At 36.3% G+C, this 12,500-nt stretch overlaps 1 protein-coding gene across 1 annotated transcript in view; it reads right to left on the reverse strand.

The window, feature by feature from the left end:
• Positions 1 to 2,698: 2,698 nt before the first annotated feature.
• The window catches only part of LOC144976146 (uncharacterized), a 217,287-nt gene continuing 207,485 nt past the window's right edge, over positions 2,699 to 12,500 (reverse strand). The window contains exons 9-12 of the mRNA XM_078920328.1: positions 10,722 to 10,775; positions 8,288 to 8,335; positions 5,960 to 6,026; positions 2,699 to 4,022 (exon numbers count right to left, since the gene is read on the reverse strand). Of these exons, the coding sequence (XP_078776454.1) occupies positions 3,354 to 4,022; positions 5,960 to 6,026; positions 8,288 to 8,335; positions 10,722 to 10,775 (838 nt within the window). The 3' untranslated portion in view covers positions 2,699 to 3,353. The remainder of the gene's footprint in view (positions 4,023 to 5,959; positions 6,027 to 8,287; positions 8,336 to 10,721; positions 10,776 to 12,500) is intronic.

Here is a 12,500-nt window from a genome sequence, read left to right on the forward strand (position 1 = left end):
AAGACCCAGTAAGTCCCTCCCTGTTCACTATGGGAGGTCAGGAACCCCATCCAGAGTAAAATAATGAATCATCTATCAAATAACCTAACGATGACTTATTTACTTACTTACGTACATACTTAAATAATTACCAGAGACTCCGAGCATGCCATCGAGCAAGCTATGACAATGAAATATGTAATGATCAGCGGTACGGTCTTTGCTTCGTACCCAAAAGGTACCGAGTTCCATTATCCGCCGCTGCGCTGTGTGGTCTTGAGCAAATCACCTAGCCCTAGCTGAATTTGCGGCGTTACACTGCGGCTGACGCCTGGGTTCTTCCAGTCTTCCTTCGGAATAGACCTAGAGACAAATTTCCCCTATGGGATGAATAAAGGGAATTTTACTTATTTATTTATTTATTTATCTATTTATTTAATTACAATGTAACAAGATATCATCTTTCTTAAAATAGAAAACCAATATGTCCGTTTGACTGTCTCCCTCTCAACAAAAGATTCCAGACAGGGCCTGGATGATTTCAATGTATGGTCTTGCTCTAGAACAAGGACACAAGGCCACATGGAAATGACAGACAAATAATAAAGGGGCATAGAAGAGATAACAAGACATATAAAAAGAATTCACGGCCCAAGATGGGCCAACGATACCCATAAATGGGCAATAGGATTCAATAGTCTGATGTCACGTCCGCCCAGCAACGAGCAGCTTGGTTCTTAAACAAAGAAATCTGTACTTTTTTCATTCTGGCAAGAACTTTTCACATGTCATGTGATTAGAATGTATAAAGGTCAAAACATGATCCGATTTATAATGTTTTTCTCTGGGTACACTTTTCTGCTCGTCTTAGAAGTATTTCATAAGGGCGTCCACCATTGTTCCAATAGTTTGGAACCAATTACTAGGTTACTGTCCATCATTACTAGGGAAGTGACGTCACGACTTTTGAATCCTATTTCACCCACCCATCATTGACATATGGATGATACGTTTTCGTATAATACATAATATAACAATGAATATTATAAAAATTAGCAATAGATTTATTTAATCCGTAACAAATCTGCATTAATTATTAATGTCGGTGATGAAAATGTTTTGACAAAAACGATAATAAAAATATCATCAATAGGTAAAGCACGAACTGTGATAATTTTACAATTGTAACATCATTACTTGGGTGATAATGAAGATTAAATGATTGAAATCTTAAGGACAAAATAATGCATGCATCAAAATTCATATCAGAGTGGAATAAATAACAAAAACACGAGAAAATGTGATTAGATTGGTGATATGATTATTATTTATAACAGGAACATGGGGGTGATTATTGATATGCTGTTGATAACAATGACAATAATGATAATACTAATAATAATAATAATAATAATAATAATAATAATAATAATAATAATAATAATAATAATAATAATAATAATAGGAAGAAAGAAGAAGAAGAAGAAGAAGAAGAAGAAGAAGAAGAAGAAGAAGAAGAAGAAGAAGAAGAAGAAGAAGAAGAAGAAGAAGAAGAAGAAGATAAGTAGATAAATATCACGTTTTTTAAAGTCATTGACTTTTACATTTATGTTATGAAAATTGTTCCAAAATAGGAGGCCCTCAGAGCCTTAATGTCTGTCGGAGCAAAAGGAAAAAAAGAAGAAAAAAGAGAAGAAGATGATCATAATTAAGAATAGAATAAGGAGGAGGAAGAGGTGGGGGGGGGGAGGTAAGAAGAAGCAACAAATAAAAAAGGAATTTATACAAGAAAGGAAAATAGTGAATATTATCAATTCTTGTGCGGTAGTTATTGTTATGCTCGTCAGCAAAAGGTTTTGACATTCTTCAAGCCGGGTGTAGGATACTAATGAAATACATTGACCGTGACCTTGCTAATTAACTCTGCGGTTTTGGGCTCTCTTGACCACAACGGGTACATGTTGGACAGGTGGCAAGTACCCACTGATGTATTCTGTGGTACTCTGGAAAAACCATATTTTAAAATTTGGCAAGAAAACTAAACTCGCCCTTGAAATATCAATCGATTTAAATGACCCTAATCTTGGAACGAAAACCTCTTAATGCCTGGGTCATGTATGTCTTTGGACATTTGGTTACATAGCCGTACCCAGGAGAAATTGGTGACGATGAGGATTATAGGAGTGTGAGGAATGATGATGAGGATGATAAAGATAGCGATGGTTGGGAGGAAGAGGATGAGGATGCTGGTGCTGTCTGAGAGTCCCAGATTTGAGAGGGTTTTTTTTGCCAAGACTCCAAAACTTGGAGAACGAGGTTTCTGGCCAAATTATAGATAATATGAGTTTTTCCCAAGTACTACAGTAGTGAGCGTGCTGTTAAGCAGGAATAGATGATGGCAGAACTTGTCTCGTAAGTGGTAAACACAGAAGGCATAGATAGAATCATTGACAGGAGTTCAGAAAACGTTTCCTCGAACTTGTTTCCAGCACTGGCTTTTTCAAGGGGCAGCGTAGCGTAGCTCAGCGGTACGGTCTTTGCTTCGTACCCGAAAGGTACCGAGTTCGATCATCCGCCGCTGCGCTGTGTGGCCTTGAGCAAGTCACCTTGTCCTTGGTCAATTTGCGGCGCTGCATTGTGGCTGACGCTTAGGTTATTCCAGTCTTCCATTGGAATAGACCCTAGAAACAATCTTCCACAATGGGATGAATAAAGGGAATTTTATTTTCTATTTTATTTTTTATGATTATATACTATCGTCATAGTTGATATAGGAATAGTAGTAAATGAATAAGAGTAACCATTGTGCAATAGAACTGTGAAGTATGAGAGATATTTTACATGACGTTGGAGTAAAGACTGATTATCAACAGTAAACACGAGCTGCTTTGCTTTGGAGAAAACCCAACATGATTCGACATGAACTCACGGGTAAGAAAGGTGATAGTTATTATATTACATGACCTGGGTTTAATTTTCTGTTTTGGTCATCAGTTGGCTCTTTTTTCATCGTCATCATCATCATCACCATCATCATCATCATCATCATCATCAACACCATCATCATCATCGTCGTCATCGTCATGATCATCACCATCACCATCATCATCATCGTCATCATCACCACCACTATGAACACCATCATCAACATCCTCATCATCATCACCATCATCATCATCATCATCATCATCATCATCATCATCATCATCATCATCATCACCACCAAAATCATCACATTATTAACATACCATTTCACTACAATTTGGGGGGGGGGGTAGGTATCACCACCGTTATTCTCACTTGCATTATCATCACCAAAGAGCTGATTTAATAATAATAAAAAAATCTCACAATCTCGGTGAGAATAACCAACACTACACATCGTCCTGTATGAACAATATAAGAATAACCACAGTAACCGTATTCGTGAGGGTAAAAAACACCCAGAACAACCACCTATCCAACGAATTCCCGATGTCATGCCAAGTAACCTTTGACCTCTGGTTTCTAGACTCCTCAAGCTCCCTCTTCCTCAGTAAACTCCTAACCTCCCAAGGAATTTCATCCGCCGTGGCCGAATTACTTCTAGGAACACCGCCGTGCAAGGATGATAGAGGATAAGGTTGGTGATTAAGCGTTGACGACGTATCACTCCGCGTTTTCTTTGAGAAAAATTTGAAATCCTGTCGTCTTTTAGTAGTGGAGGACGTTTCCAACTCGTAATCGTCATTACTCGACGCCTTTCTCTTTTTATTATGGTTATTTTTATCGCCGTTGTTGCTGAATTCGTGGTGGGATATTCTATCGTAAGAGACCTTTTTCCTCAAGTGACGAATGCTCGCGTCTTTGCGTATTCCTCCGCCGCCTCTGATGACGTCATTGGCGTTTGTGAATACGGACTCGTCGGAAGTGACGTGGTTGCACTTGTCATGCGCTGTGTTTGTGTTTTGGAGTTCGGTAAATTTGGCGTTCCTTCCGTCGTCAACGCTAATCTCGCTCAGGAGAGATGTTGAGTTTCGATGATTGTTGTCAATAAATGAATCCTGAGGATTTTGAAAATATAAAAGGGTATTAAAATATCAAACTTTATTATTTTTATTTAGAAAATTGGAATAAAATAAGTCTAGACCTCTATGTATTTTTTGAAATTGCTGATATTATAAAATGTATACGAAAATAAAGTAATTAATTTATTTAAAAAATAGCAGGAAGGCCATGCATTGAGGCCAGAGTCAGTGGACTAAATAACAATTCGGATGTCAGATCTGTATATCTGTATACGCTGATAGCCACAAAAAGATATCTTGGGATTAATAAGTCGTATTCGTTACGATGGAGAATAAAAACACATACAATTTTATACATCATACAAAATTTAAAGTTCGTATTTCATATCATTTTTATAATTCTAAATTCACTTGTATGAATCCGTTTCATCTCGACATTATCTTAATTAGAAATTTATTTTTTCTGAGTAAGATTAACCTTAAACCTGTGTATGTATATAGTACAATATAATTATGAATAAATAATGGGCTTTTATATAGCGCAATATCCACTAAATGTGCTCGAAGCGCTTTACAAAGGGTCACGTAACATGACGGCAACAGCAACACGTAACATGTAGAACGAGACATGACGCCTGTTATGCGGCATTACAATTTTTTCGGAGAGAAACAACACTGTTTACGGCCATGTACTCATTTTACACCTGAGTACGGTTAGAGAATGTGAGTAAAGAGCCTTTTCCAAGGACTCAACTATGCCCTGCTCAGAGCAGCAGACTGAGGGCGTGTGAGTTTCGTCTACTTAAAATTACAAATTGCGCCATTCCCAGCGGCTTCCTCACGTCTTTGTCGCATACTAGGCAGGCTATGGAAGAGTTAAGACAATCTATCAAAGAAAAGTCTGATTTCAACAAGAGTTATCTATGTTGAGAAAGCACACGGGGGTTGATATCTTGCCTGAGGTTTAAAAAAAAACGAAAGTTCTGAACTGGGTTTCTCGAGTCACAGTGCAATTCCTTTACCATTCAGCTAATCGGCCACTCAACCGTAGCCATCGTTAACTTATAGCCTGACACTGACCAAAACATGACGTCAAAAGACAAGTCTTTGGCCGCAAAAGAAAACAAATCGTGAGTTGTATTCAACAGTTCCAATGGGATCACTAGTTTCCTTGAGCTCTACTTAGGACAACTCACTAGACGTTGCACAAACCTAAAATATGACGTCAAACTATAAGACCTATTGGGTTTTAGTGTCAGGCTATAAGATAACGATGACTATGAACATATAGCCTGACACTAGAACCCTCTAAAGCTTACGGTGTGACGTCATTTTAAAGTTTTGTGCAGCGTCTAGTGAGTTGTCGTTAGCTGAGCTAAAGGAAAGAAATGATCCCATTGGTTGAACTATTGAATACAACTCACGATTTGTTTTCTTTTGTGTCCAAAGACTTGTCTTTTGGCGTAATGTTTTGGTCAGTGTCAGTTGACGTCACTAGCGTCTTTGTTATTGTTTATTTTTTCCATCCGCGTTTATCAGTAATTCTCACTAAACTGTATTTGTTTGCGAGCCTTCTTAGCGCCGAAATCATAACATTGCTCGAGTATAACGACACACACGGGATTGACGTTTACAGTAAACAGTCTGAGATACTATGGGCAAAAAACAATAACAAAGACATGAGTGACGTCATCTTCGAACTATCTATAGATAGTTCAAAGATGACGTCATTCGGGTCTTTGTTATCGTTTTTGCCATCCGCGTTTATGAGTAATTCTTACTAAACTGTATTAACCTGACTATAAACGTTCAAGGTTACACATAGTTTTGTGTGTTGGTCCGTTATACTTCCGGATGGCAATGTTGCGAGTTTCATAACCAAGCTCATACTATCTATAAGTTTACGATGGCTACGACTCAAACCTGTTCTCTAAATTTTTTAACTATGTATAAATCGTTGGGGTTTTTTTTACCTCCTCATCACTACAAGAGTCTTCTTGAATGGCGTAATGGTCGTCGTAGAAGAGGTCACGGCTTTCCCTAAAATAGAATTAGAGATAAATATATTTGAAAAGGTGGAATCGTTAGATAAAATAATCATTTCCCCCTCCACCGCCATCACGACTATCAAGCAAGCATCAATAACACTACTACCAGCACCACAGATACCACAACTGCCACTATCGCCACCACCACCAATACAACCACCATCATCATCACAACCTTCATCATCATCATCATCATCATCATCATCATCATCATCATCATTAGCAGCAGCAGAAACAACAACAGGGTCAGTTTCATCATCGTGAGACACTATCATGCTATGTAATGTTGTCGTCATCATCATCACCATCATCATCATCATCATCATCATCATCATCATCATCATCATCATCATCATCATCATCTAACTTCACTATAACTATTATCATGATAACCAAACCTGCCAACTTGAAAATTTTAAAATTCGTAGTTTTTAGGAGATAAAATTAGAACTCGCTATATTTAACTCTATAGCTCAACAATTTACCCTCAATATGATGAAAAAAAATCAAAAGCCCCAAATTTAATCACTCTGGCACCAACCTTCATTGCAATAAGTTTTAATGACTTAGAAATGACTCATGACTCATGAAGACTCATGATGTTCTGAAATGGGACCCAAAATTTCGTAATTCTTCGAATGTTTCCTGGTAGTTGGCAGGCCTGCATTAACGATAACACACCAAAAAAAAAAAACTGCTCAAGGCCTCAAGAACTACCACAACTATCCCAATTAAAAATGTACAATAAAAAAAAATCACCCCCCCCCCCCCCCCCCCCCCCCCCCTTCCCCTCCCCCAACCAAAGATACCAATAAAGTCTTTCTGCAAAACAACCTAATAATATGAATTATTATTCGCTCACTGCCCTCCAATACAATTCCTTCCCCGGTACTCACGCATCGTCAACCAGCTGTGACAAGCCAATCTAATTTACTATATAATACAATATTTCTGTGTTTTTGTAACCTGCTATTTTATTTATTCGTGAGGACAATAAAGGACTTAACAACTGCAAAACATTTTTATTTACAACACGCTTTGAGAGACAATGGTCTTGACTGTTGTTATATGGAAAATCGCATTTCCTCCTTATCCTCCTCCCCTTCTTCTCTTGATCAGCCTAATCCTCTTATTCCCCCTCCTCCTCCTCCTCCTCCTTCATCATCATCATCATCATCATCATCATCATCATCATCATCATCATCTTCTTCTTCTTCTTCTTCTTCTTCTTCTTCTTTTTCTCTTCTTCTTCTCTTCTTCTTCTTCTTCTTCTTCTTCTTCTTCTTCTTCTTCTTCTTCCTTCTTCTTCTTCTTCTTCTCTTCTTCTTCTTCTTCTCTTCTTCTTCTTCTTCTTCTTCTTCTCTTCTTCTTCTTCTTCTTCTCTTCTTCTTCTTCTTTATTCTTCTTCTCACCTTCTTCCTCTTTAATAATAATAATAATAATAATAATAATAATAATAATAATAATAATAATAATAATAATAATAATAATGATAATAATAATAATAATATAATAATAATAATAATAATAATAATAATAATAATAATAATAATAATAATAATAATAATATATATAATAATAATAATGATGATGATGATGATGATGATGATGATGATGATGATGATGATGATGATGATGATGATGATTTAAAAATTGAGCTTTTATATAGAGCAATATCCACGTGCTCAAAGCGTTTTACAAGGGATCCCTGACCAACAACAACATGTAACATGTAGAACAAGATATGACGCCTGTTAGGCGACCTTACAATTTTTTCCGATATAAACAAACGCTGTTTACGGCCAGGTACTCATTTTACACCTGAGTACGGTGATAGAATGTGAGTAAAGAGCCTTTTCCAAAGACCACATAGCCGCACGATGATGATAATAATGTTAATGATAATAATAATAATAATAATAATAATAATAATAATAATAATAATAATAATAATAATAATAATAATAATAATAATAATAATAATAATAATAATAATAATAATAATAATAATAATAATAATAATAATAATAATAATAACAATAATAATAAAATAAATAACAAAATACCTAACACGGAATGTTTCGGGTTCTAAACCATTATCAGCCAATAACAAAAAAAAAAAAAAACAATAAAAAACATTAATTAGAATTCAGAGAGACACATTTGTCACAGCTTGTTCGCCAGTAAAATGATCTTGAAATGAAAGCAATATTATTATTTAAAGTTCATCTGTCATGGCAATTAATATTTTACCTTCTTCCTTCCCGTATGATCTGTCGCTTTGCCCAGATAGAAGGCCTCCTATAGACAGAACGTGAAGGTGAAAAGGTTTAGAGAAAATACATTCATAACTAATTCATCATCATCATCATCATCATCATCATCATCATCATCATCATCATCATCATCATCATCATCATCATCATCATCATCATCATCATCATCATCATCATCATCATCATCATCAACTTCATCATCATCAATGCCTTTTTCACCCTGGGTCAGGGTATAGGTTAGGGTTAGGGTTAGGGCCACAGACAAACAGTTTCCATCCTTCTCTATCCTGAGCCAACTTTTTTTTTTATCTCGTTTCATGTATAATCACTTCTCTGTATATCGGCTTCTTTAATTCTTCCTTTCGGCTTTGTCTGTTGTCCTTTACATAAATTCTGTCATTGCAGAAATTCTTCGTCGCCCAAGCTTAAAAACTAATAAATATTAGCACAACGACTTAAAATAATCCGACGAATTAAGTTCTAAGAGGGTTCAATAGTCTTGACGTCACTTCCCTTGTAATGACGCATAGCAAGTGATTCTAAACTATCGGAACAATGGCGGACGCCATTATCTCCATCACCGCTCGTATGAAATATTTCTCCGACGAGAATATAATTGTATCCAGAGAAGAAAAACATGATAAATCTGATCATGTTTTGACTTTTATACATTCTGCCATCATGAAGAATAAAAGTACCGAGTTTCTTTGTTTAGAACCAAGCTACTGGTTCCTGGGTGGACGTGACATCAGACTATTGAATCCTATTTCAGCTCAGAAGTATTAGTGAATTGTTCTCACAATCATCTATTGGTTTTTATATGAAATATAGATCGAGATAGAATGAGTGGCATCACTCAGGTCTTTTTTATTATTTATTTATTTTTTTTTTTGGTTTTTGCCATCCACGTTTATGAGTAATTCTCACTAAACTGTATCAACCAGACTATAGTGTGCGTTTGGCTTGCATTGCATATCCGGAAGGATAACTGACCAACACACAAAACTATGTGTAACCTTGACACTAGCTTCCGGATCGGTAGGTCCTGGATTCGAGCCTCCCTCAGCACGTGTTTGAATCCTTGGAAAAGGCTCTTTACTCACATTCTTTCATCGTAATTGGATGTTAAATGAGTGCCTGGCCGTTAACAGCGTTGTCTCTGTCCGAAAAAATTGTATTATCGCCTAACAGGCGTCGTGTCCCGTCCTACATGTTAAGTGTTGCTGTTGGTCAGCGACCACTTGTAAAGCGCTTTGAGCACTTTCAGGGGATATTGGGCTATATAAAATCTCATGCTTTTAAAATGTATTTTGTCGTTTATCAGTGGGGACATCAGACCGTAGCCATCGTTAACTTATAGCCTGACGCTAGAATCCACTAAGACCCATAGTTTGACGTCATTTTTATGTTTGTGGACCGCCGAGTGAGTTGTTATCGTAGCCATCGTTATGTTATAGCCTGATACTGAAATCCAAAAGGACTGGCAGTTTGACGTCATTAGTGAGTTGTCGTTAGTAGAGCTCATGGAAACAAGTCATTTCATTGGTTGAACTATTGAATTCAACTCACGATTTGTTTTCTTTTGTAGCAAAAGACTGGCATTTTGACGTCATTTTTTGGTCAGTATCAGGCCATAACTTTACGAGGGCCACGGTTGTTATTAAGTAGTGGTTAAGGAAACAAGTGATCCCATTGGTTGAACTGTTCAATACAACTCACGATTTGTTTTCTTTTGTGGCCAAAGACTTGTCTTTGACGTCATTTGTTGGTCAGTATCAGGCCATGAGTTTACGAAGGCTCGCAACCTCCCACCAATCTCGTAACAGGGCAGTGTAGGACTATGTGGTCTGTTCTCTCTGGCGTTTCCTGACAGTCAGTGGGGACAGTCGGCTGACTCCATCAGCAGACCGTAGCCATCGTTAACATATAGCCTGACACTAGAACCCACTAGGACTTATAGTTTGACGTCATTTTCTTTTTTTTTTTTTAGGTTTTTGCACCTTCCAGTGAGTTGTCGTTAGTTGTGCTCAAGGTAACAAGTGATTCCATTGGTTGACCTATTGAATACAACTCACGACTTGTTTTCTTTTGTGGCCAAAGATGTTTTGCTCAGTGTCAGGCTATCAGTTTACGTTGGCTACGATCAGACCCCACCGATGCGTGTTTGAAGCAGTCCTGCCGTTGTCTGTCAGTAATCGGTTTGATGCGACCCACTGTTTTCGATTGCCATTCATGAAGCCTGAGATAAGTTCTGTTGGGTCTTTGATGACCCCATCTCTCTTGCGCATGGTATTTTCGACTAAGTCGTATAGATTAAGCTATAAAGTCGTTTATAAGCATCTCGATATAAAACTATTTTGAGACGACTGGTCACATATATTCTGTCTGTGACGTTTCCATCAGGAGCATACCTTTGGTCCCAGATGTGACCAGATCTTCTGTCAGGGCCCTGGGAGGGATCTTTGCTGAAAGATAAAGATCAGTGACATTCCGTTTATTATTTAATGTCATGACAACAAAAACATTTCAAAACTTTTAAAAACTGAGGAATATCCACTAGACGTGCTCAAAGCGCTTTACAAAGTAGGGTCCCTGACCAACAGCAACACGAAACATGTAGAACGAGACATGATGCCTGTCAGGCGATATTACATCTTTTAAACTTAAGTAATTATATAGTGCAACATCCAATAAACGTGATCGAAGCGTTTTACAAGGGGACCCGAAACCAACAGCAACACATATCATGTCGGACGGGGACATGACGCCGGTAAGGCATTATAACAATTCTTTTTCGACAGAGACAACACTGTTAACACCCCGGTGATCATTAGATCACATTACATGAAACCACTAACCCTCTCCTTACCACCAGCAACAAAATCGACGCATTTGTTACGACACAATATTATACATTTTTTCTTATTTAGATTTAGATATTTTGTTTCACAAACTTTGAAGAATGATCTTTGTTTATTTAATAAGAACATAAAGTTGTTTTGTAGAGACCTTGTATGAGTTTAAAAATGATTTTTTTCTTCTGGATAATCCTGCCATTTTGGGAAAATGCTCAAAATGATTAGTAAGAAGAGAGTTAAACTCTAGTAGGCCAAATGACTGTAAACAGAGTTAATTGTAGTCCGAATATTGAAAATGACACTTATTCATGTGTTAGATGTTTACTACTCAATATTATTAATTAACATTGAATACTGTTTATATAATCCATTTATTGTATCTATGCATAAAAGTTACACGTAGCATTTCAAGGTTTTTAGAACCTATTAACTCTTAAACGATACAATACGATAGTAATTATCATTTTAGTTAAATTATATTTATATTTATATTAATATTTATATTATTTATATTATTTAGATTCTACGTGCTTTCCTTTTTTTTAATTCTCGTTTCACGCCATGGAATATTCATTTAAATTGATTATCAGAACCCAAAATCTGAATTAGCCCAAACGTTAGCCTCAGTGCCGTACAGCAAAGTGACCAATATGAGGTGTATTTCTTTTCTCAAAGTACAAAAAAGCGGTCCTGAAAGAGCTGCCGGAGTCAACATCATCATATTGCCGTCTCAAGACAAAGGGTCGAAATTGGAGAAAGAAAAAAAAAACAACAAATTTAACAAGAAAGCCCAACAAACATTATTTTTAAAATCCGTTTGCTCCTAAATCATTAAATCTATCATGTCGTATATCTTATGTTTGTTATAAAAATATATTTATTTGACTATTTATCACGTGATCCTTATAGAAAAATGCGCTAGAATATGACATTGTCAATGAATTAATTTGAGACCCAATTACAGATATAAAGAATATGACATTGTCAATAATCTAATTTGAGACCCAATTACAGATATAAAGAATATGACATTGTCAATAATCTAATTTGAGACCCAATTACAGATATAAAGAATATGACATTGTCAATAATCTAATTTGAGACCCAATTACAGATATAAAGAATATGACATTGTCAATAATCTAATTTGAGACCCAATTACAGATATAAAGAATATGACATTGTCAATAATCTAATTTGAGACCCAATTACAGATATAAAGAATATGACATTGTCAATAATCTAATTTGAGACCCAATTACAGATATAAAGAATATGACATTGTCAATTAATTAATCTGAGACCCAATTACAGATATAAAGAATATGACAT

This window comes from Berghia stephanieae, chromosome 7 (assembly GCF_034508935.2).
Source record: "Berghia stephanieae isolate SIO BIC M18660-M18661 chromosome 7, UCSD_Bste_1.3, whole genome shotgun sequence".
Lineage (NCBI taxonomy): Eukaryota > Metazoa > Mollusca > Gastropoda > Nudibranchia > Aeolidiidae > Berghia > Berghia stephanieae.